The sequence below is a fragment of the Lissotriton helveticus genome, chromosome 9 (genome assembly GCF_964261635.1).
Source record: "Lissotriton helveticus chromosome 9, aLisHel1.1, whole genome shotgun sequence".
NCBI classification, from domain to species: domain Eukaryota; kingdom Metazoa; phylum Chordata; class Amphibia; order Caudata; family Salamandridae; genus Lissotriton; species Lissotriton helveticus.
Window position 1 is genome coordinate 222,675,205 of NC_136070.1, and position 26,911 is coordinate 222,702,115.

Sequence of the window (26,911 nt, forward strand, 5' to 3'; positions counted from 1 at the left end):
TGATGAGATCTCTGAACACCAAAGCAGCCAAACTGAGCCAGAGATTCCTAGCAGATCATGAATGGTGTCTCCTTCCTGATGTGGTGCATGGTCTCTTTCAGCAGTGGGGAGAACCTTGGTTTGAACTGTTTGCCACTGCCGTTAATGCACAATGTCAGCAGTTTTGCTCGCTGGACTCGGAGACACTTTTTTTTCTCGAGAGGAGCTCTGGCCTCCTGTGTGCCTTTATTCCAATACCACTTCTGCCCAGAGTTCTCTAGAAGATCAGGAACGACCAGGCCCAAGTCATTCTTGTGGCTCCGGATTGAACAGCGAGAGTCTGGTATCCTCGGCTGTTGAGCAGGACCATTTGTCCTCCACAGTCAGGTTGCATCTTCGGGAGGATTTTCTGTTGCAGCAACAGGGCAGGGTTCTGCACCCGAACCAGCTCACCCTCCACCTGCATGGATGGTGATTGAGCAGCGACACTTGTCAGCTTTTGACCTTCTGCCGGAAGTCTGTGATGTTATTCTGACAGCCAGGCGTCCCTCCACCAAGTCTGTATACACAAGCTTTTGAATAAGTTTGTGTCATGGTTTGCTTCTCACATCGTTGAACCCCTTTTTGCATCTTTATTTAAGTATACTTTGTTTGCCCTATATTTGGCCTTTGACACTGTCAAAGGGTATCTTTCTGCAATCTCTGCATTCCTGTGGTTGCCGGACCACCCTTCTCTTTTCCAATCCCCTGTTGTAGCCAGGTTCCTTAAAGGTCTGCAGCATGTGTCCCACCCCTCCCACATCATTTATCATGCCTCAGTGGGACCTCAACCTTGTTCTCACTTTCCTGATGTGTGCATCATTCATTCCTTTGCTCAATTGCCCTATTCGACTGATGAACATTAAAACTGCCTTTTTAGTGGCCATTACATCGGCCAGGAGAGTCCGTGAATTGTAGGTCCTCTCAGTACACCCTCCCTACACCTCCTTTTACCCTGACAGACAGGTCCTCCAGACACCTGCCTTCTTCATTCCAAACGTTTTCCCTCTTCCTATAGGCCATTGCATTACTCTGCCTACCTTCTTTGCTCCACCTCATCCCTCTAAAGAGCATTGACGTTCTACCTTGATTGCACAAACAGTTCCGGGTGGAGGATCAACTCTTTCTGGGCTGTGTTGGAGCCAAAAAAGATAAGGCTGTGCTGAAGCAGTACCATCTTGCGATAGATTGTCCTGTGCTTTAAGATCTGTTATGCATTGGTCAAGAAAAAGCCCCCCTGAGGGCTTGCAGACTCGCTCCATCAGAGCTATGGCTGCAACCACTGCATTAACGTGCAGCGTTCCTCTCTTAGACATCTGTCAGGCTGCGACATGTGCATCACTGCACATGTTCACTAAACATTACTACCTGGACAGTTGGGTCTGTCGTGACTAGCATTTCGCCCCTTTCGGTCCTGCTGGACTTTTTGGTTTCATCAGGTTAGCAGACCCACCAATGGGGAGGTATTAATTGGGTATCTATTCTAAGGTAAAGAATCTGTGGCTAGAAGTCTCTATCAGATGAAAAAGTTCCTTATCTTTGGTAACGCTTTACCTGCTAGAGACTCTTATCTAGCAGCTAATTTCTTACTGATGGTCCCGTCCTCCCTTCTTTGTGAGGTTAAGGTTCCTGAATTGAGTGTCCGTTAGTCTTTTCCACACAATTGGTCAGTTTTCATCGTGGCTTCTTGCTCCTGGCATGGAAAGTTGTGAAAGTAACTGATGTAAGCACACCAAAATTGTGCTTTTACACCCCAAACTTTCACTCGCTATAAGCATTGGCCTACACCCTGACACAGCTTCTTAGTTGGGGATCTGAGATATGGCAATTCTTTGCATATTTTAACAGTTTCTTGTTGTATGAATTTTTTTTGACCATTGACCACAAACACGGGATCTCTCTTGCTGCTTTCTGAATCATCACAAAATGATGATGACGCAAAACTTTGAATCATTTGATGTGGTTTGGTATTGCTCGGATTATGATGTGAAGGAATTCTATGTGAGCCCGAAACCAGTCCCAGGATGCTTGCTTCCGGTCCAGGGAAGACATGGCTTGGCAGTTTGGACTGCACTGTTCCCATGAATCACAGGGTCAGACTGATTTGCATATAGCCAAGTCTAAACTGGGGTGGCAGAGTGAGCTAAAGGATGATGATGATGGATGAAACCCAGATCAGTTGACTGGGGGTGAGTGCTTGCAATGTTCAACACACCATCCATCATCCCCTTTGGTTTTGCCGTGGTATTAAATATGGCCTTTTTTACCCATCTACTATGAGAATATGGACAGATGGTTTTTCAAAGTCCTTTCATTGCCCTGAGGATCTTTGTCTTTTTAGATCAGCAGTTACCGCTCTCAGTGGACATAAATGTGTTTGCAAATTGATTTCTATGTTATAATTTCTACTTGACAACTCGCCTATTTGTCTAATCTCATTTATGAGGGCTTTAATTAGTCAGGTCACTCTTGCATATGCGTGTCTGCGCTTCTGTGCTACTATTTATGTTTTTATGTGGTCTTCTTTATATTTGTCTATGTTGTATTTTCGGTGTTTGTCTGTCTCTCTCCTTTTCCTCATTTCATTTCATGTTAAAGCTACTTTATATTCTTTTACACTACTTGCCTTTTTAGGTCTCGCCTGTCGATGCGCATGCGCATCGAGCTTGCGAGACTATGGGGGCTTATCCACTCTTTATCCAACTTGCAAGGAATCGTGGCGATTCCTTGCAGTGCCCGTGACTTTTAAGCTCAATGCGCATGTGCATTGAGCTTAAAAGCGCGTGCACAGCCGCCCGCATTCCTCCGACACCTTTGAAGTGAAGCTTAGCTTCACTTCAAAGGCCCGGCTTCTTCACACCCACATGCCGCTCTGCCCCGCTCCGCCCCCTCCCCTGAGTCATCCTACCTGCCCAGACTTCTCCTCCCCCCTACTTACATCCCGCTTTCACTTGTTAACTTTACCGCTGTCCGGGTGGTTCCATGTTATTTCTTTAACTACCTGCTCGTGACTGCCCGTCCTCGTGCTGGCACTGTGCTTTCCTCTGTGAACTTTAGGACTTCTCCATATAACTGTGGCATTCCAGAAATTCGTCATTGGAACGCAACGTGCAACGCATTGACCCGACGTTGCTCTTTGATTGCGCACCTAGAAACCTTGACGCGCAAACCAGCTTCATTCTCCTTGGCTGACACACCCAGCAGCCTTTACAGACGGACAACAGCGTGTACAACAGCTTTGTGCCAATACTAACGTGCACACCAGCTTTGTGTCCATTTTATGTACACAGCAGCTCCATGCTCTATCGCTCACGCGCACAGCGACGCTGTGTGCACTTTAATGCTCATTCGCTGGCACGCACAGCACATTTGTGCAAGTATTTGCATGTCTACCCTGCAATCCTTTCGCTGATACGCACAGCTTGATTTTAAAATTGTGTGTATAAGTTACAGTTCACTCGCTGATGCACACAGCAACTCCGCGGCGCTGACGCGCACAGTTGGATTTTAAATTGCGTGCCTACTTTACAGTTTACTCACTGATGCGCACAGCAGCTCCATGCTTTCTTGCAGACTCGCACAGCAGTGCCCAGTGCAGACTTTTACGTTCTTTCGCTGACACGCAGAGCACTTTTGTACAAGTATTTGGTCGTCTACCCTGCAATCTTTTCGCTGATACGCACATCTTGATTTTAAAACTGCGTGTCTAGTTTACAGTTCACTCGCTGATGCGCACAGCAACTCTGCTGACGCGTTTAGCTGGATTTTAAATTGCGTGCCTACAGTACAATCGCACAACACTTTAGTACAAGTATTGCGTGTCTACTCTGCAATCTTTTCGCTGATGCGCACAGCAACTCTGAGTGCAGTCTCTTTCAATCGCTGACACACACAGCACGTTCCCATCTAATTGTGTGTATACAGTACAACATATTATATCCTATGTCTTCATTAACAATATAGTGTATCTGTACTGAATATATATCCAGCATTTCAGACTGCATTTCAGAGCTTTTAGAAATGTTTATGGCTTTTTTTTTTTTAAATTCTTTAGCATTGGCTACAGGAAACAAAAATGCTAAAGATTTACAAAAAAACCCATAAACAATTCTAAAAGCACTAACTCTAATGCTGCGAGACCTATTGCATTTCCAATGCTTTTTCTCTATTACTGTCCTTAGTCTTCTGTAAAAATGGATAATCATAAAGGCATTACAATTGTTTCTTTTAATGTTAAATGGGTACAACACTCTGTTGAACATACAAAGGTTCTAGATTAAAGTTTACAATCCAACAACTGATGACCCTAATTTATGGTCTTTTTTGACATTCAAAATACTAAAATGAGGTAATGTTCCGCGCATTATTGGGGGTGATTTTAATCTCATATGTGACCCCATATTGAATAGAACCTCTAAGCAAATATCGTCCTCTAAAGCTTTTTTAACTCTAAAATAATTTTTTCGAACCACCAAATTAGAAGACAGTTGGCCTCCTTCATCATCCAACAGAGAAACAATTAGCTTTTTTGTATAATCCTCATAATTCCTACTCCTGTGTAGATTATTTATTAATATCCCGTCAATTAATCCCTTCCATTTTTGCTCCTTCTATTCATTTTTTTGTAAATTGTTTTTATTGGTGCTTTACAGCGAGAAACCAGTGATAACAACACAAGGCAGTTATCGGTATATGGCGTCATTACATTCAATGAGGAAGAGTGAGGGGGGTTGACAGAGAGAGAGAGAAGAAAGAGATAGAAAGAGAGGGAGAGTGGTAAAAGAAAAAGGAATGAAGAGAATGACCGGGAAGCAAGGGCGGTAGTGCCCACCCCTGTAAATGTGAGCGTATATATAATTTGTGATATCATTGAGAGCAATAATACTCTAAGCAGAGGGCTACCTGTTAGGAAATGGGACGCAAGTGCAATTTCCACATGTCGGTGCTGCCTAATCGTAACTGGGAGCAAACTGTGGTAAATAGAGTAGGGAGGAGGTGTGGGCTGGAGGAGGTGTATTGGTATCTATCAAACAATTAGTCCTATTGTCTAAGGGTAGTGCACATGTCTTCCGGTGTGTGTGTCATATAACGGGGCTCATCAGAAGGGGGCCGCAGGAAGGGGGGGGCTCCCGTATCAGTAGAATTGTTGTGTGGCTCAGCGGGCGGGATGTCATTGTTTCCTCTCACTTGTCGAAAGTGTTTGAGCAGGGCTGCTCAACGTGAGGATATGGGTCGCCAGCGTATTCGCCATACTTCCTCATAACGGAGTGTTTCCTCCTCCTCCACCGCCCCCCATCTGCGTATTGCTTCCTTCCACACCTTTACAGGAGGGTCCTAGGGAAAGCTCCAATGAAGCGTGGTCGTGCGTTTAGCGAGAAGCAAATCCAGGGCCACTAACCCTGTCCACACTTTTGCGTTGGAATATCCCTGAGGAGCATTCTTTCCAGGTGCAGAGTTCAGGGAGTTCTGTGACTTCTCGCAACGCGGTGTATATGACGTGCCAGTAGTCCTGTAGCATGTCCATAACATGCACAAGTGTGGCGTCTGGGGCGCGGCAGCGAGGATTGTCTAATGAGGACTCAGGGAAGTAGCAATGGAGTTGCGCTGGGGTTAAGTACACACCGTGCAATATAAAGAATTGTATGTTCTTGAACCATGAGTTGCGGGAAACTTTCTTTGAGAACTCTAGTGTTTTTTCCCATTCCTGGTCATGGAGCACCCTCCCAAACTCGTCCTCCCATTTATGACTAAGTGTATCTAGGGGAGTAGCCATCACCTTGCAAATGACTTTGTACAGCCAAGTGATAAGGTGGCATCCAGATTCCATGGTCAATAGGGCATGGATCACCGGGCGCTTCTGGAGTACTCCATCTGTGAGGTCCTGGAGTGTGTGACAGGTGTGGTTGAGTCACCCATGTAGGAGAAATTGCCCTGCTGGGAGACCCGTGTCTGTAGTCAGCTGATCAAAGGTGAGTAGCTGGCCATCCATGAAGAGGTCATCCACCTCGAGCAGCGAGTGGTCCGTCCATGCCTGCAGCTTTCTTGCTGTGTGGTATCTGCATTGTGTAACAAGCTTACCTGGGGCAAGTGCGGGAAATTGAGCGGGCCCCCCGTGAGAGCTAGTGTATCTTTGCCATCAGCACCTCTAGGGCCAAGAGGAGAAGGGTAGGGCCCCTAGGTAGAGCAGGCGCCGGATAGTGGGCACCGAAAGGGCCCCACCATCCGAAGTGGCCTCAGCGAGGCAACCAGTGGTATAACCATTGGGCCTGCACCGCTAAGAAGTAGGCCTGGAAAGAAGGAGCATTGAGGCCTCCCCAGACCACTGGTAGATGGGAGCTAGTGGTAAGGACCACCAAAGGTGTACCTGGGCTTATATGCCTGCCAAAGCCTGGCGGAGATTTCCTTTGTCAAGTTCCAGGGAGGTATGATAAATGCGTACCCCTAAATAGTGTGTCGCCTGCGGCTGCGAGGTATGTGTCACCGAAATAGACTTCTATGGACACTTGCCCTGAATTAAGCAGGTAAATGGCTGACTTCGCCCAGCTGACCCGTAGTCCAGTAACAGTGGCAAAAGCTGTTAGCACGTCAGGTACGGAAGTAAGGTCATCTGTGATGTCTCTCACAGACCAGAGCAGATCTGCGTAGAGTGGCACTATTTGTCCTGTCAACCAACGTGAGGCCCCATTTCTGGCCCCTTTCGTGCAGCTGGATGGCCAGCGGTTCCGTGGCAAATGTCAACAGCAGGGAAAATAGCGGGCAACCCTGCCTTGTCCCCCTGCCCACCGAGAATGGAGCTGAGACTAAATGGCCCAGCCGAAAACCGGGAGATTGGATTGGTGCATAGCAATTTGGTATAGGCTAGGAGCTTGGGCCCGCCCCTCATGTTTGTGAGGACATTGAATAGATAGTACCACGTTAAGGTATCAAATGCCTCCTCTAATAAGGCTGGCTGCATTAGGGAATCGGCCTCGTACCCGCTCCTGTACGAGGAAGGGGTGTTTTCCGAGAGATACTTCGACCTGGCACAAGCCATTGTGGTCCGATTGGACCAGGTCTGGAAGGATCCAGGCATTTTGGCTGGCTAATACCTTGCCAACTATTTTATAGTCTGCACCTAGGATTACGATGGTTCGATAGAAGGCCAGTTGGGTAGGGTCTTTATCAGGTTTGGTGATAGAGACCAAGAGGGAGCATGTGAGAGAGTTCACCCTCCTTTAGAGCTGACGCATACATTGCCACCGGCCACGGCGCTAGAAGGGCCGAGAAGGTGTGATAATACTCTAAGGTGAGGGTTTTGTTTCGGCGAGGTCACAGATTGCTTGCTTCGCCTCTGCTTGCATGATATACCCTTCCAGGGAGAGCCGTGTGGAGGTTGAGATACGGTAGGCACCCAGAAAGTCTTCAGTGCTCAGTGGTGCTTTGTATACAGTGGCGTAATAGATGTAGAAGGCTTGCAGAATATTGGTTTGGGTGCAGATCAGAGCCCCCGTACGACCCTCCCACTCAGTAATTGGAAGAGTCGCAGACTCCTGTCATATACGCCATGCCAAGAGTCTACCGGGTCTGTCTCCCTCTCGGTGATCCCTAGCAGCGTGGGCTGTGAAATTTTAGCTGCAGACTCTCGAAGAGTATCACATACCTGGTCTTAGCGTCCGCCAATTGTGTAGTCAATGTAGGGTCAGCATCCGCTCCCCGTCAGATTGCTTCTATCTTCTGCTCTGCTTCTACTATGCCCCTCCCAGAGTTCTTCAGACCGCCACGATTTGTTGGATACAGACTTCCCTGGCGACTACCTTAAAGGCATCCCACTCCACCGTCCGAGTGGATGCTGTGTTGTGGTTCTCTGCGAAATATTGTCAGATACAAGTTTCCTGCTCACTCCGGAACACCGGAGACAGTCATGTTGCAGCTTCGAGGTGGGGGTGGGCAGCAAGGGAGGCGCCCATTGAAGGTCCATGACATGAGCATCATGGTCTGATATGAGCCACCCCAGATAATCGGCGTGTTGTATCATGGGCAGTAGTGCAGAAGAACAGAGGAAGCGGTCGATTCGCACATGTAGGTTGTGCAGGGCTGAGTGCATGGAATAAAGTCGGGACATGGGGTAGTGGAGGGTTCAGAGGATATCCCAAAATTTGCCTTGGTCAGAGTTGGGCATGTATACTCTGCCCATGAGGACTAAGCAGCTGTCTAAGCGGCTCTCAAGGTAGCCTTCTAGGAAGGCGTAGTGCCCCTCATTGTCTATTATCCTGCTGCTTTCCTGAAAAGGGACCCCAGGGCGAACCCACACCTAGGCACTCAGCGCGAATGCAGAGTACAGTGTGGTGCACAGAATGCTTGCATTCCTTTTCCTGTGTCAGCAATCTGTGCCCATTGGCGCTTGATGTAGGAGTAGACAGCTTAGCTCTTCCTGTCTGAGTGCATGCCGCGAATGTTTAAGGTGTGGAAACGAATGTCGGCGCTGGAAGCCATGTTCTTGCTTGTATAATGTGGATACAGCTCACCAGCCGGACCCTTCCCGCGCCCCCACCCAGGACCCCGGGCACCTATGCAAAATGCCCGTCAGCTCAGGTTGATTATGGGGGAGTAAAAAAAAAAAAGAACAGGACAACAGCAACTGCATAGGGCTGCTCTCGCTGGGCACACTAATAGGGCACCACCTTTTAGTTGGCCCACTGTCCGTTCACCTTCTGATAGCTTCTTTGCCTCTGCAGAGGCAAATTGATTCCCTCATTTGCGTGGGGCACACCTCCTTGCAAATGAGGGAATGCCCCCTGCAGATAAAGCACAAGCGCTATCAGTATTACAGAAGGTGCTGCACAAGCTTCTGCGGCCCCTTCTGTAATATCAAAGTGACTCGGGTGCGCATAGCGGTAGCAAATGCCCGTTGCGCCCCAGTGGCACTCTCTGTAATACGGCCCCTGTGTTTTAGTGTAAATGCGGATAAAGCTTTTGGTTAAGTCCTTTGGCAATATATTTTCCGCACCTAATCTCTTTTTAACTTTGACAGCTAATTTATTCCTTTGATCTCAGCTCTGTGCTCTGGTCCATGTGCCAAACGTTTAATTAATGAACAAAGTTCTAATAAATGTTTCCCTTTTTAGAGATACCTGACGAGGTTAACCCCTTCACCTTTCCTTTTTCTTCTTGCTATTGAAGCTTTAATTATTGCCATCAGAAGTTGTAGACCTACTCATAAATAAAGTTTGTTTCAAATCGTCAGCTTATGATGATGATATACTCCTATATATTAGTAATCCTGAAGTTACCATTCCTCCTCTATTAAATCTAATTGACAGGTATTCTCAGATTTCAGGATACAGTCTAAACGCTAATAAAACAGAATTCTTTTCTTGGAATGTTTGTTGTACCCCTGATATGCTACCAAACAAAAAAATGATATGGCAAAATGAAAAACATTAATAACTTGGTATATTATTTTCTCACATCATTAAGAAATCAATTGCATTGAATTGCGATTATATTGTTAATCATATCAAAAACAAATTTCATAAATGGTCTGCCTTACATTTATGGGGAAAAATAGATTCTATTAAAATGGTTATTGCTCTCCAAAAAATGATACCTTCTCTCTGTGCTGCCTGTTTAACTTCCTCTTCAGTTTAGTTGGAATAAACTCCTCGTATAAGTTATAAAAACTAAAAAATAGCTAAGAATAATGGGGGTTTGGATTACAAGATTTCCTTCATTATCACAAAGCTTTTATTTTAAAACAAAGTTCTTTATGGTTTGTTTTTTATGGTTCCATCATTTAGACTTTCCTAATCCGCCTTCATGGCTTCTTGTTGAACAAAGTCTGATTTCTTCATTTCCTTTACCTGCTTTTTTCACTATGGCTAACTCCACTGCATTGCTAAAAAGATCTGTAATACTGAAGTCTACAAAATTAGTATTACAAGATTTAGATTTAATTCCCAATCCTCTATTTCACTTACCATAAGTTTATCATTATGGTATAATCCTGCGATAAAACCATTGACACCCTAAATTTTGTCAATCCTGGTTCAAGGCTGCTCTTTTGTATTTGAAAGATATTTATCATAATAATCCTTTTTTGACCTTTGATGAATTGCAGAAAAAATGTACATTGCACCCATTACATGTGTATAAATTTGAACTCTTGTGCAATTCAATCCTGGATTCATTCCCAAATAATTTTTCTCTAAAGAATGTTTCAGATGTAGAAATTAACAATATTAACATTCTGTTGTCGTTTGGAGTACAGCATTAGAGTTATCATTATCTCAAGACACATGGAAGAACATTTGGCTGAATAATATCTCTGGATGGTTGCCTATCTCTCTATATCAAACAAATTCCTTTATGTTATTTAACTGTTTATGGACACCTTTAAGGTTATTTAATGCAAAACTTTCAGATTCTTCTAATTGTTGGAATTGTAGTCAGAATGCAGAGACTGCGTCATATGCTTTGAGTGTGCTACTGCTGTTACATTTTGGAATGAGATTTGAAGGATATCATAGACGCCCAGTCATATGACAGTCATTTATAAATAATCGTTACCTAAAGCAAAGCTGTCTGTTATAAATAGCAACCTTTTAGATTTTTAATTGCTGTAGCTTTAAAACAATTACTGTGAGAAGGTTGCCTGGTATATGCTGTCCACTATTTAAAGAGGGCACGCTGTACCAGTCCACGTGACCCTTATGATATGAGGTCAAAGATAACTTTTTTGAAAGCTATCCTAGTGGTAGCTGTGGAGAGCAGCCTTCAGTCTTAATCTTGAAGGAATGTAACGCAGCTTGTTTTACCAGAATATCACCTCCTAAATGACTAAATGAAAGGAGAACCACACAGTGCTTATATAAAAATATTTATTTACTAATATCACACTCTCTACTAGTCTCTATACGAGACTAGGGCACAAAACTAAACTAGGGCACTAAACTAGTGCACTATAGTAAAAGAAATGTTATAACAGCTACGACTTCACTAGACACAGTGCCTAGAGCACGTAGAATCGCTGGGACCTCAAGGACACTTTACAAGGACTTCAAGCTAACCCTTTGGAACATAGGAGGTTCTAAGGTCAACCCACCAGTGAGTACTGAGGTACCTGTGTTACCTATCCCAGAGGAGCCGGGTGCATAGGGGTCAAGTGGTGTCGGAAACCTTCATTGTTTTCAATGGAGAGCTGCAAAAAAGTACTGCTGCCAGGAAGGCGAAGAGTGTCCGGTGAAATCCAAGTCTGGATTCGAGGTGAGAGGAACCTGAAAGCAGAGGGGACAGAGTCTGGGTCACTTCAGGCGACCAGGGGCTCAGTAGTCAAATGCCCACCGATGTTGTGTGCTTCAGGTGAGAAGAAGGGTTGCTTGACTCTGCAGCCAAAGGGACCAGGTGATGTCCAGGACGACCAGGATCCGGAGGTGAGCTGTCCCACGAAGGATGTCGAGTGCTGAGGGGTCGATGTCTGGATGGAGCACCAACAAGCCTTGGCAAATGCACCCCACACAGTCTGAAAAAACAGGTTACGGAATGGACCAGCAAGGTCTAGGGGACTCTCCAAGCAATGGAAAGACAGGGCACGGTTGGAGCAACCAGGTAAGCCCTAGAACAAACAGGGTGACCCTTGCCAGGGCCCACAGGCCAACGGACCAGGGATCGCGAGGAGACCTCAAGCAAGTTTGCAAAGTACCAGCCCACAGGACACTCGGAGAGTGGAAGCCGGAAATCTTCAGTGTACATACTGCTCGGGGTCGGGACTACACGAAGTCCAATGCACAGGCTCAGGAATCGTCACTAAGCATATGCAACTGCAAATGTACGCGGTTCACAGGGGTTCGGGTTGCACAGTCCCCACAAGGGATACTGGTCAGATCGACCTCAGGGACCTTTGGGAACCCACCACCTGTGTTGCTGAAATCTTGAGAGTCCTCAGAAGCTCGGGAGAAGCAAACCAGTCAGATGCGTTTAGGTGCCTGCTTTTGCAGGGGAGTAACTCCTTTACTCCAAGGGAGATTCTTAAGTCTTCCAGCGTCGTGCAGGCAGTCAAAGTATCTGGTTTCTTCTTAGCAGAATCTTGTCCAGGTAAAATCTAAAGTCCTGTAGTTAGGTAACCCATGTAATACCCATGGGAAGGGGTTGGAAAGATTCTGTGAACCCTCCTAGGGGAGGGGCAGGACAGAGGGGTGGCTACACTCATTTCCTTTGTCCAGTTTCGCGCCAGAGCAGGAGCAAATGGCTCCCAGAACTGGTTTGAGCTGGACTATGCACAGGGACACCAAATGTGCCCCCAGTTCAGTCTTTCTGGCACTCAGAGAGTGCTCCCACCCAGCCCCAATACACTAAATCCTGTCTGGGAGGTGGTTACTCCTCCCTGTGACAGGATGCCCATTGCCATACCTTCCGCTGCGCGAGCTTGGCTCAGCAGCAGGCGAGCAGAATCGTGTCTGTGACTGGCAGCATCCATTTTGTGCTGCCCAGGTCGAGAAAGCTGGTACCGGGTAGACCGGTGACCCACATATGTCCCTTTGGAAGGGTGGAATCATACCGGTGTGGAGGTATGATTCCAAGGTGTTTGACACCAAATACGACATGTTTTTAAGCAGCTATTTAAAGTTAGCATTACCGCGAGGTTATAATGCACTTAAATAACTATGTCTGGCTGCATCACAGACAACCCCAGAGAATGGTCTCCCAAGGCTGCAGAGGGGCTCTGCTCATGCAGGGGCACCCTCTCACATAAAACCCAGCACCCTGCCTTCAGGATTGTTAAGGCCTGCCACAGGGGTGACTGATAGATATTTAAGTGTAGTGATTTAAATAGATATAGTAAACCTATTTCTTAAGTAAGTGGTGCAAGCACCAGCTTACACAGTCTGCTGTAGCAGGCTGGTCGTGTCAATTTGAATGGCCTCTCAGGGGTGGTATAATACAAGCTTCAGCCCATGGGAGGCCTCTGGGGTACCTATGTCCTGGGTACATGGGGTACCATTTACTAGGGACTGATAAGGGTACCCCAGAATCCAAGCTGGAGTGTACCTAAAGTACATGCATTGCAATTTAAGGGAGAAAGCACATAGACTGGGGTCCTAGATAGCAGGATCTCAGTAGGACTAGGCCAAAAACAGTGTGACATCAAAAGAAAGTGGGGGTAACCATAAGAGGCAGATACTACTTTCCTACAATTACTACCAATTGGAAAAATGTGTCATTGTTATCGGTGCATACATGGTGGTCCTGGATCATATTTACCAGAAGAGGAGCTAAATTGACTTTGTCGTTTGTCACTCACAATACTCTATCATTTCTTTTGGAAGCCTATTGATAATTATATGGATTTTTTATTTCTGATTATTTATTTCTGATAACAATATATAATAGTATCATGTTTAGATCGACAGATTTCAGTTTAGTAGCCCTAGTAAGTTATACTTGTAATGTTTCACTTTATTCCCTTTTCAGCTTCCTTTTACTTTTATTAACATTATTGCATTTGAAAATGTATAGGTACTTTATTGCTTGACTGTTATATTATCTCACCATTTGTTTTGTAATAGCTTAATTATTATATTGATGTACAATTGTGTGTACCTGTTTTGGTGTTCTTTTTTATTTGTTCTTTTGATTCAAGCTCAAATTCAATAACATATTTTGATCTAGAAAATATGATATACTTATGTATTTCTTGGCTGTTCTTAAAATAAATCAATTCTGGATAATTCTCACTTGTCAATTTTTACATAGAGCAGTATCGGCCATAGATTGTTTTGTGTACTGTAATTATGGTCCTCTGAAGATTTTTATCTTTATCTGGGTTTTACGTTTAAATAAATATACAATGAGTTCTGCAACATTGCTGATTTTTGATTTTAGAATAGAAAATAACATGACATGAACACACTAATTTTTGTGCAGGTGAAGGTCACCGTTTCCAGATCAGCTCGGGATAAGATGAGACAAAATAAAGAGCAGGGCAATATGGATCTTGTGGCAGCCGACAACCATGATAATGCTAAGAATAATGAAAAGGAACAAATAGCCACAGAAGGTAATGCCTACCCTACTTTATTTTGTCACATATTTTCAAGAAATTGTGAAGTGTTCTTTGAATTAAGATTGTCAAAAAATATTTTTGAATGTTTATTAAAATCTCTCATAGATGTAAGGGTCTGCTTCACAAGTTACCATTTTGATGCTTCGCTTGTAGTTTGTTATAACTTTTCCCCCAATTTGTTGTTGCAAGTAGTAGTTTCAAATCTAATCAGGTTATTAGGTTTGATTTGATATTTAGGGCCAGATGTAGGAGGCCATTTACCGACCGGTAACGGCCGATTTCGGCCGTTACCGACCGGTAAATGGGTATTTGTGATGTAGGGGCATCATTTTACAGATTCGGTAAATTTACCGAATCGATAAATTTACCGAATCTGTAAAAAACCGAATCGGTAATTTTACCGATTCGGTAAATCCAAGATGTAGGTAGCACTGTTTACAGTGCTACAGGCCTTCAGAATTCGGTATTTTACCACACAATCCTATTGTGTGGTAAAATACCGAATTCAGGTGTGCATGCACATCTGTGCATGCACACCTATGCCATGTGACACACAGACATGCCCTTAGGGCATGTCTGTGTGCCACATGGCGCACATGCCTGTATTTGGGGTGCTAGAGGGTGTCAAAGTGACACCCCCTGCACCCTTGCTGGAATCGGTATTTACCGAATCGGTAAATACCGATTCGGTATTGCCCATTGATTCCTATGGGCTTCAGTGCCCATAGGAATAAATGGGCATTACCGAATCGGTATTTACAGAATCGGTAAATACCGAATCTTAACGATTCCGTATTTACCGATTCAGAAATACCTACATCCCCCCCCCCCCCCTCTATTTTACCACTTCTTAAATACCGAATCGGTAAAATTCGGTATTTAAGAAGTGGTAAAATAGAATTACCTACATTTAGCCCTTAGAGAGCTCAGCATGCACATCAAAATTCGAAATGGGAGGTAAAAACATATGTGGTCTGGAGATCTGATGATATGGCTTAAAAACAAAAAAGTTGTAACAACTTCAGGTGCCATTAAGACTACCAATTCCCTGCTTACAAAGATGCCTCGTGGCCAAAGCAGAAAGTGAAAGTAGCTTTTCAAATGGCAGACTGATCTCTTTGAGAAGAAGATCCACTATCTGCAGTTGGGTCTCCTCAGTGTTTCAAATACACAAAAAGCCGATGATGGATGACCTCACCAGACTACAACTTTTTCAGGTTAAGGAGCGAAATCATTTGTGTATATGTTCAACACAAGTCATGTGCCCTAAATAGCTTATAGGTCTCTCCTGCGACAGCGCATGTGCTCTTGCTTGGAATAGAAATTGTATGGAAGGGGCTTCCAGCCCGGGCATTTCATAACATTTGTTAGATTCATTGTCCCTCCTATTTGCTGCCTTCTAATTGGCGTGCCCGTGCTTGCTTCACTGTCTTTTCTTTCGGCTGGTGCATGGACCTGTACTGATAGTTTCAGCTTGGTTGCTGTTCTTGCGCTGTGATTGAGGTATTACTTTTACTTTTTCTTCTGCCCTGTCGTCCTTTGAACCTCTTGCCATTTGTAGCTATGTTGTACTATGCCACACACACTTCAAAGAAGTCCATATCTTCTTTGAAATGCATGTTTGTGACAACAGATGTCATCTGCTTTTCTTGTGACAAAACGTGTTATCTGCTTCCAAATGTAATTTCGCTAAGACATGTATATATGCGCAATTGCTTTCTTCATGTGATACAATTTTTTGCCAGATGTCATCTTTTTTTCTTTTTTACACATGAGGAAATTAACTGACTTGCTCAGAATCACAGGGGTGTAGTACTGAGACTTAGCAAGCATTGGCAAAGCCAATAGGTCTCACCTTTGAGACTACTGACTCTGCTGTTGCCTTTTGTTCCTGCTGTGCAGCATGGGCATTGATTTGTATAGTGCAGCATAGCTAAAAATACTAGTTACATAAAGGACTATGATGCATTCAGCGCAAATAAATTTTTTAAAAATGCGTTGGCTCTGGCTACATCATAGCACTTTTAAAAATTGGTTTTAGCCACACAGCAAAGCATTCACTCTGCTTAACAGTGTGGCTACAAAAGTTTGCCACGGCAATAGCTCAGGTGAAGCCTATTGGCTGTGCCAATGCTTGTTATGCTGGGTGAATATGCCACGCTAGAGATTTTCTTGCTGAGCTGCTACATGGTATTACAGCAGCATATTTTCAAGCCACCAACAATATTTTTTGTTATTTGTTGTGGTTATTTTATGCTTATTGTTCTTGTACACTTGTTTGTGTCTCTAGTATGCTGTTGTTCTGCCCTGCGGCATCCTTCCAGGTACCTTGGACCATTTTATACTGTGTTGACACAAAAGGTATATGGTAATGCTGTAATGCCTCCTGAAGATGTGCTTCTGGTATTATTTCCTGGTGCCATCTCATGCTTTGATTGAAGTCCATTAAACTCACTACTTTGAATGTCCATTGCCTTAAAAGAGCTATACAGTGAAGAGAAAAGAAAACTTCTCTTTACTCAGTCCTTCACCACTAACGATCATCAACAGAAAACTTTCTAGAATGTTCCTTTGTTTGATGATGTCTGTTGGGTTTGGAGATGCATTGGGACATTTATCAGATGGCCCCTTTAACTCCCCTCTTAAGAGGAAGACACTATTGAAATGAATGGCTCACTGAAAGTGGTAATATGTCAATGGTACCTGAAATAAAAGGTAGCAGTACCACACCTGCATTCTTACTGGTTATCTTAACAATTTCATTCTAGTGAGCCCAACAAAAAAAAAGTGACCATTTAGTTTAAAAAAGGATTTCCCTTTGCGCTGGAGAAGAAATATGACAATATGGAATGCAGGGTGTGGTCTGTAGAGGCATTTTGGAGTGAAGGCTTTAATTTTTTTTTTATATGGCCCAATGAAGGGAACAAAATATTCTATGTTGGTCTGTTCCCAGTGCTCCTTCCCAGCCCTCAACCATCATTAGTGCATAGATTCAAGTATTTGGGTTAGGAAGTCTCAACAGAAAGCAGAAAATGGACTATACATTGTTATTCACAAATCACAAACAAGGTATTATTTCTTCCCCTTACCTTTACATACTTTTAAACAGTAAATATAAAAGGAAAGCACTTCAAAATGTGTTCTGGAACTGCTTTAATGATCCCTTTCTGATAATTTAGTAAACAAAGTCAGAAAGGCCATGTCAAAAAATGAATATGGAGTTTTACATAAAGTACTGTTTTCTTATCTGGTCTGAGCCTCTACCGAATCTTAAAATGTGAACTAATGGCTGGTATTTTTCTCTGGGAACAATGTCAACTCTACTGTATAATCACATGGTTATGTCAGACCACTCCCCGCTCCCTGTGGAAATTGCATCAGTGGCTCCTCTGCTATGGTCAATGAATGTGATAGCCTTCAGAAATGTGTCTCTATGAGCTATATTCCCAGAAACATTAGAAATAAGTGTTTAATGGGAAGACAAGATTGGTGACTTAGCGTGGGCATGATACAAGACTCTGCCAAAGCAGTATTAAGGGGACTATTGCACGCAGCCTGACTTCTGAAACTTGTTAGGGATAAAAGGTCTATCTAGAAAATAATGTATCCTGATTGGCACTGCAATGTTAGATATACTGCAGCTGTGCAGGCTATGGGATGAACTAGTGAGAGAGTGGGCACATAAAATATTATTCGACCTCTTAAACTTATTTGAGTAGAAAACAACAAACCTGCTTCAACTTCTGAAAAATACTTGCCTACTTTGTTGCCAAAAACACTACCACAGCCAACATCCAGAAGGTCTTTCACAAGTACACAATTCCACATTGTACAATTCTTAGGGTTGTGGATAATACATGTCACAGTATTGTTGGGATTTTAGTTTACCTCCCATTGCACTAGAAGTCATAGATGCCTTAGAAGTACAAACCGCAACTATGGAAATCAAGTAAGCCATTAAAAGCCTACTCGTGAATAAGGCACCAGGACCCAATGGCTCTACGCCTTCTTTGTACAAGACCTAGCAAGAACTTTGAGCTGTTCTTTTCCAAAGGTTGTCAACTACTTTCTATCCTGCAAAACGGTAACTAACTCAATGTTTAAGTTTACACTCCCATTATTGTTGAAACCAAGGAACTACTCTGTCGTGTGAGTCCTGTAGGCCTATTGCCTTTACAAATATGACATGAATTTATGTTTTTTACGAAAATCTTAATCACAAGATTGGTAGATGTAAGACCAACTGCGAGACTTATATGTCAAACAGTTATATCGATGATAACATATTCCTGGCAGTCATCTTTTAGAGGTAGTCGAACACTACGAAGAACAAATACTTCACTTGTTGCTTGACACTGAAAAGGCATTCAATAATATTGAATAGCAATTAGTTACACAAACTATTCATAAAACCAACCTTGGACCAAATATCACTACCTACATCCTCTTTGTACTCCTGCAACAGTAAAATTACAGAAGAGCTCTTAGCATCAGACGTACTATCAAGAGGGACTAGAGAGGGCTGCCTAGTTGAGTTTTTGAGGTTGCCCTGCAACCTCTGAGAGCTAATATGAACACTAACCCTGTGACACTGTGGGCATTAGAATGAGCTATCAACATAATTAAATAGTTATTTTTGCGGATGTGTTTTTAACAGCTTAAAATCAATCTATCCCTGCTCTCTTCCTGAAGAACTGTAACTTCTCCAAGGCATTAGGCTTTCAAAGGAATCATAATAAATCTGTGTGTATTGAAGTGGTGGGTTTGTCACAAGAGTACAAAACTACATTAAGTGATCCTGACTGCAATCAGACTCTGGGAATGCTCAGGTATCTGGGGCCACATCCCAGATAAAACTAGTGACAATTACACCACTAAAACCCATCTTTGCTAGATGTTCTATTCAAAGACCTTTAGAACGGGGGAGATTGGAAATGTTCTGATTTGGCACAATTGCCTGCATACACAGCAGAATCATTGCCAATTATCTTGCCCAAAGAACCCCCTGAATGATATTCACTTGAACAATTGTCTTTTGTGTGGGCTGTGTCTCTTAAAATAGTAAAAGAAACATGGTACAAATCACATTGTGAAGGAGGACTAGGTCTCCCATATGTAAATTCCCGCTGCCTAGCTAGACCCCGAGCTTCTTTTTTTATTGAAGTTTTAGTATCACTTAACAAAGCAGCATATATTCAAAAATAAAAGCACTATTATACACTATTATACCAAGACCCTCTCACTTGAATGGAAATGTGTGAAAGGGATCCAGTCCCTTACATGCCCTTTGTATACTTTGAAAGTGTATTTTATAAACCAAGGTGATTTCAATAAGCATGTTATCATGTCATGTACTATATGGCAGAGTGCTGGGCAACAGTATTGAGTGGAGGCTAAAATGCTATAAGTACATCCATGCATTATCACAAGAGACTGGAAGTCTGACTCAGCACCTGCACAGTGTCTGGCAAGGTCCATATGCTGTTAATCAACTGTGTGCTTAAAGTAAGTACGTACATCTTGAGGGTGCCCTGGGTGTCTCTAGGTCTAGAAGAGGGTGCATATGGTTCCAAAGACCATGACATCTAGCCATTTGGGGATCGCCCTCTGCCCCAACAGCAGGACACCTTTCATTTTGCTAACAGCAGTGCCAATGCTCCACTCCCTAAAACACCATACTGGTGTAATATGTGTGCTGAAACATTTGTAGTGTATGTTCCGTAGCCTACTACTGGAGGAGAAGATACCGGTTTGTGTGCAACAGAATTTCCACATTTCCTCTGGCAAAGTGAGGCCTAGTTTCCACCCTCCCAACCCAGACGACAAGAACATTCCTCTCCTGGCATACACTCTGGAACTGCGCGATATAGGCCAGATATTAAATGTCTGATTGTTATAGCATCTAGCAGCCTTTCCATCATCCTGAAAGGTTCTAGTTTCCCAGGAAATGTAGGGAATGCACATTTACAAGCCCCCCTTAGTTGGAAACATAGAAACGTGTGTTGAATATTCCTTTTGTAACCCAAGGACAGGAAAGGAGGGGAGGAAGGATCCCTCTTTATAAAGGCCCCCAGAGTGCCTTTGGTTTGAGTGTCACCGGAATCCGAGGATGATGGTTGAGTGGTAACCACAGGGAATAGATTATATTCCACCCCACTCCAGACTGTCCCATGCCCCTATTTTACATGTGTTGTGTGTATGTCTGCTACATTCCACGCTTGACTGGTTGATCACCATCATACAAAGTCTTTGGTACTGGCTGAAAAAGCTCAACTCCCTATCCTCTGGAATATGTGTTGTGGTTACATCAGAAGCACTGTAGAACTAACCCCCTCTTGAATCCACGCCTTTGTGTTAAATGTTTGTAACCAGGTGGTATGTTTCAGCTTTGTTACCACATATCATTCACTGTTGTCACCTTCCCTTCTTAAGTGGGACTTTCCTCTGGTTTGGACAGCTCCTGGGTTCAAGCATTGGAGGCCAGTGCAAACTGAACTGTTGAGGAACAGTCAACCTGTGGGTGCTCTATGGTTTGTTAGATGCATACATTTTACTCCTTATGTAGTATAACACAGCTATTGCCCTCTCCCCAACCCTCCCTCTGACACTCTGTGGTGGTCTACGGTTTGACGTATATAGGCAGAGGAAAAACTGATTACAACAGTTAGGGATTCAATGCGAATCCTCAAAAATCTGAGGTCAGTATCACACATAGGTAAAGAGGGATAGAAGTGCTAGAAACTAAAGATTGTATATGTCTGGCTCTGCAGCTCTCCAATGTTCATGTGTTTTGTGAAGGACTTGTTCCTCAAGCCCTTAAAGTGCTAAGAATTAAATTGTTACCCAACATTGTTGACTTTTGTGTCCTTTGGAAGCAAGATGCAGATGGGAGCCCAGACGTTTGGAGCTCCTGTGCGAGGTGTGAGGAACTGTGCTGCATCAATCATGCCGTTGCCCGCCTGCCACTTTGTAAATATTGGTGACCCCGTATGCCAGGAGGGGGCACCATACACCCAGCACATTGCTGCATCAATCAGGCTGTTGCTCATGTGCAGCTTTGTGAAGGCTGGCGACCCCATATGCCAGGATGCCCACCAGGGGCTAAGAAACTGTTTTGCATCGATCGGGCCGTCGCCCATGTGTGGGGGAAGATGCCTCGCCTACCTGTGTCAGGAGGGGCCGCGGAGAAGGTAAACTGAGGCCAGTGTGACCAGACAGTGAGGTTCATTGCAGTGACCCTGTAAGGCAGGAGGGGCTACTCGAAGCGCTGAGGCTGGATGTCTAGTTCGTTGTCTGTGACCCAAATTGCTGCTACAACCAAAATGAGGGAGGCTTTGTGTCCGAGGACAGAGGAGACGCTGTCTGAGTCGCGCCGGATCAAGGAGACTGCCCCATTCCAGAGCGAGGAAGAACAAGACTTACTGCACGTGGCTGGAGTCAGAGCAACTCTGATCGTCAGGACGCTAGTAAGCCAGGCTCAGGAGAGAGAGCCAGTGCCTTCCAGAAGCTGCACGTGTGAATGCGTGCAGCGCGACTTTGTCGATCCGGGCCAGGACTGCACTGCCCCGCTGCTGGGGTTCGTGCTGCCGGAGAGGGTAAGCTGCAAACTGGGCCGATTAGGCCCTGGGGGGAATATACCACCTTTGGTTTTTGCAACCCTACTTGAACTCTAAGTGACTAATCCTTATTGACTGAATCCAAGAAGATTAAACCTTGTGAACAGGGCCTAGTAGTTTATATTCCCTGCATGCTACTGCATGTGACGGGAATAGCAGCACTCTTGGTACGTGGGAACTTAGTAGCCCGGAGGATGCCTACCTCAAAGGGACTGTATTATTGCTTGTTGAATGTCGTTTACCTTTGTATTTGTAGAATTGGAATTAAAATATTTCTTTTATACAAAATAAGTATTTGACTGGACATTGATTTATGTGTGCGTTGCGTGCACGTTATGAGTTGTATTCACTAGTCTGTATCTACTCTTACCTCCAAGGGAGCCTTGACTGCTCGCACTTCGTTACCAATTGAGTCGGGTGCAGAAAGAGGGCCTTGACCAATTTGAGCAGGCTATACACCCCTAAAAGATTGCTGAGATCCTCTAACACTGGCCTCCTACTGGTACCCCGTACAAGAACGGCAACTTGGGGAGATAGACGCTTTCTAGTTGCTGCGCCAAAACTCTGGAATCTTCTGCCACCTACTATCAAAAACGCCCCTAACTTGATGAGTTTTCGTAGGCTTTTAAAGACATGGCTGTTTAACCAATGAATTTTGTTGTTCTGGTCCTGCGAGTCCACACATGCGCCGAGACACCTTCGGGTATTTGTATGCGCAATAAAAATTCCAAAAATAAATAAATAAACATAGTAGGGGGGGCCTCGGGATATCGGGAATAAACGGCCTCAACCAGCTCGGTTGGGCCCAGTAACCCCTGCGTGCCCCATGACCCTCTGAACGGAGCTCTTACAAAGAGCATATTGAAGTAGTCAGAGGGCCTTTAAAACAGACTCTGCGGCCCCCTTAGCCTCCATGGAATACACGAAGCGCAGTTAATGCCTGCCCCCACCCCCTCCTCATGCCGGACACTGGAACGTTGCTGGGCACCCAACACCGTATATCATGCTAGGTCCTGTATAGACTATGTTTGATTAATTTTGTTAGTTTTATATTTCAACGCTACCCTGACCATAGGGACCAACAAACACTAAGCAATGCAACGCACTTGGCATAAAGTGCTAGTTGCCATGCCAGGGACTGAACGGGGCCAGGCACTCCCTCAAACCGATGGTTGTGCTGAATGGACTCACCTAGCGCAGCTGTGCTTAACTAGGGACATACATGCATCACGATTAACGTTATTTGCGATGACCAGCCACCCTATGCTCTAAACATATTAATGTCCTTTTACAGGTCGTTCATAGCATTTGTTGTGGTTGCCGGCCCAAAGAGGTTGTAGGTAACTTGCTGTGTATTTATCTGTCCTCCGACTGATATTTGAATGAAATCAGGAAGGGAAATGGGAGCAATGCATTCCAAGATATGGCTTTTTAAGCTCAAAGGTTCTTTGGGTTTATTTTTTCTCGTGAAATATTGATCTCTTTGAAAGATTTACTTGGGATATGTTTTTATTCAAATTGTTATTCCCCATCTTTATGCGCCATACCTGTCCCTTGTCTGTGTTTTGGCTCTTTCCCCGCTCTAACTTGAATGGTTTCTGTATTATATATTCAGAATTCCTGTTTCTCTGTGTATAGAGGAGAACAGTTCTTCACCCTTCTTTTGCAGGTTTCCCCAATCTCTGCCCTGACTGATCTGGCTGCAACTTAGGTCTTCCAGTTGGCTTGAACATCTTAGAAGTTAGGATATTCCATCCTGCTGTGTGTTCTGCCAACAGCCTATGTTTCAGTGGTTTCCAGGCAACTTCTTCCTTCCTATCTTCAGTATGCTACAGATTTGTTCATATTGCTTTTTACGGGTGCTCTTACTGTATCCCGCGAAGTCTTTGTGTCAAATACATTGTTCAGATAAATTTCTAATTTTCATCAAAATTGCCCAATTCAACAGTTAGGTTGCACAATTGCTTTTCTAAGAGTAACTGTTACAAATAATTGCTTTGTGCACAGGATTAAATACAGGATCAGAGACAATAAAGCCACAGTATGTTTGTTCTTTCAACAACAGGAGCAAAAACCCATCAAAAGTGTTGGGATTGGGGTATAATGTGATAAGAACATATGGTATCCCAACTGGTATTATTCAAAGGCAATTAGTGAGGATATGAGTACAACATTATCCACAAGGAAGCAAGGAGACTATATGATTAGAGCATGTGCTCATGGCATCATTTATATAAACATTAGGGAAAAGGGAAAAGAAAGGCAATTGGCAGTTGTGACAGCACTGCAATATACAAATAATACAATTGAAAACGACCCAAATTGCACGTGGTGCTCGAGGTGTGTGAGTGAAGACCAAGGTAGCGACGCAGGTGACCATGTGATCAGCGTGGGCGGCGCAAAGTGACTGGTGCATAAATATACAGTGAGTAATTAGCACAATGTGGTTCCAGGTAACTTAAGGAGTTTGTTTCTACTTCAGTTCAGTGTACTGTTCGTGAACCACTTTGTTTAACGCGCCTATGATCGCGCTGGAAGGTCGACGGCGTTTCGATCCACATTAATCGGGATCATCATCAGGACTGGGTTGGGTCGAAGGCAGTGCTGGATGGGAGGTAACGGGTATTAGTCGCCGCGGTCCGGAACGTCATTAGGTTACTTAGCCTGTAAGTAAAAACAATTCACATGTTCACAGTCTCTTGCAGAAATGGAAACTACCTCTTAACCCTAAATCAACCTGCTTTGAAATGTTAGGCAGTGAATCTGTCAAAAGTAATTGACATGCTGGCGGCCGAAATAGTGGTGCTGCCTAAACCGGGTAAGAAACCCACGCACTGCTCTGCGTTCCGCCCTATCTCCTTGCTCAACCTGGACCTGAAACTCTTTACGGGGGTATTGGCTGCGCGTCTTGATCCGTGTCTGCCTGGGATCTTAGAGCCCGACCAGTTGGGCTTTGTTCCGAATCGCCAATGCAGCGATAACACCAAACGGACACTCCATTTGGTCAACAAGGCCCACTTCCAAAACTCGGACTCTGCGCTGCTGGCCATTGACGCTGAAAAAGAGTTTGACCGAGTCGACTGGACCTATTTACAACGAGTCTTGGCGCGCTTTCGGCTGGGGGACCGCTTTCAGTCCTGGATCGGGAGGTGTTACCACCGTCCTCGGGCTCGGGTCCGCCTGGGTGGCCTCTGATCGAGTCCTTTTGAAATCCAGCGCGGTATGAGACAGGGGTGCCGCCTCTCCTGTTCGCTTTATACGTGGAGCCCCTTGCGCAAAAGATCCGTGATAACCCTGATATCCACGGCATCACCTTCGGCCGAGAACCTCATGCGATCGGCCTTTACGCCGACGACATCGTAGCCGCTCTCGACCGCCCGGACTGCTCTATCCCCGCCTTTCTGGGGGAACTGGAGTCCTTTGGAGCTGGCTCCGGCTTCAAAATCAACAGGGGGAAATACCTGATACTGCCACTGGCAAAAATGCCCACCCACGAATGAACGCGGCCGCCTACGGGGGAGGCTTACCGTCGACCACACAACTCCCATACCTGGGTGTTACTCTCACGTCCTCTACAGAGTCGACGGTGGCTCTCAACTATGCGGCCCTCACCTCCCGGATCCGGACCGACCTTATGCGCTGGTCCAAGCAAACCCTTTCCCTGCTGGGGCGCGTCGCGGCGGTGAAGATATCGGCTATACCAAAAATTCTGTAAATTTTTCAGACCCTCCCGGTAATACCTCCGGCTGGCGTCATTGCGAACCTACAAGCCGCTCTCCACCATTTCATCTGGGAGGGAAAGCGGTCACGCTTACACAAACGGCTAGCATACTGGAGCGCGGATGCGGGGGGTCTTGGGGTCCCCAACCTTCTGCAATACTTCCAGGCCTCCCAACTCTGCTATCTGGTGGAATAGTATAGGCCGGAATCCGAGAAGCGGTGGCTATTTCAAGACAGGGCGATGGCCCGGACACCCCTGTTGAAAGTTCCGTTCCTCCTCCGGCAGCACAGGCCGCGATACCTCTTGAGGTCACCCATCACTCGCACCATCATGCAGGTTTGGGACGCGGTTGCAGTCAAGAGACGGTTGACGACCTTCCCCTCCCCACTCACCCCCATTTTGGACAACCCGAGTTCCCGCCGGGCACTGACCCTCACGCCTTCTTGCAATGGCGTGGCACCAGTTGCCGCTCCGCCGGCCTCTTTTTTGATTTACAGGGCTTTCTCCCCCTCTAGGATATAGCACAGGGCTAGGACGTAGTCTCCCCCCACCTTTTCCAATATTTTCAAATTCGGCATTGGCTCACACACCCGGACTACGCCCCCCTAGTTGGTAGACGTATGACGGACTTCGAGAAGTGGCTGGTGACAAAAGACTCAGATCGGCATCTTATTTCGGACCTCTACAAAATGCTCACATCCCCCGCCATCCTGGGCAAAACAGCGGGTCCGAAGCGCTGGGAGGCGGAGCTGGGGAGGGCCCTGACGTCCAGAGAATGGAGCTACATATACTACAGAGCCTCTCACACCACACGCAACACCGCAGGTAGGGAAGCGGCAGTGAAACTGGCCATGTACTGGCATCTCACTCAGGTCCGGCTCAATAGGGGAAACCCAACCCGTAGCGCGTTGTGCTGGAGGGGATGCGGGGAACGGGGCACCTTGACTCATTTCCTCTGGGACTGCTGTGAAGTCCAAGACTATTGGAAGGCGGTCCTGGATGACATTGACTCTACCTTTGATACTGAAATCCAGAGATTTCCAGCTTACACCATCCTGGGCCTACCTAACGCCCTCACTTTTCCCCTGAAATCCCCCCGGGGTCGTCAAATGGGTATTGCCATGCAGGTTGCAACACAACATGTTCTGTCACTCTGGAATTCAACCACCATGCCTACTCACACAGGATGGCTGCATAAACTCTGGTTTACCTTAGGGATGGAACGTATTCAGGCCACACTTACACATACCACGGCTGCGTTTCAGAAGGTCCGGTCACCGCTGCTCTCCCTCCTGTCCAAGGAGTTTAATGAGATCATATGCCCCAGATACTTCAGCTTACTGCGACTTACAGAGGCTACACATGACCCTCCGTGATCCCATAGGTAATTGCAGTACTCAATATGTGAATGTTTCCGTGATTGTTTCACTAGTACGGCACACTGGTTGGGGTGGTAAGGGTGGGGGGAGTTAGGGGTAGGGGTGGGTTCCTGGGTTCTGTTCCTACAGTTTTGTTCTC

At 45.1% G+C, this 26,911-nt stretch overlaps 1 protein-coding gene across 1 annotated transcript in view; it reads left to right on the forward strand.

The window, feature by feature from the left end:
• TOGARAM1 (TOG array regulator of axonemal microtubules 1) overlaps positions 1 to 26,911 on the forward strand; it is a 778,500-nt gene that overhangs the window by 420,621 nt on the left and 330,968 nt on the right. The window contains exon 11 of the mRNA XM_078659754.1: positions 13,918 to 14,050. Coding sequence (XP_078515880.1) covers positions 13,918 to 14,050 — 133 coding nt within the window. The remainder of the gene's footprint in view (positions 1 to 13,917; positions 14,051 to 26,911) is intronic.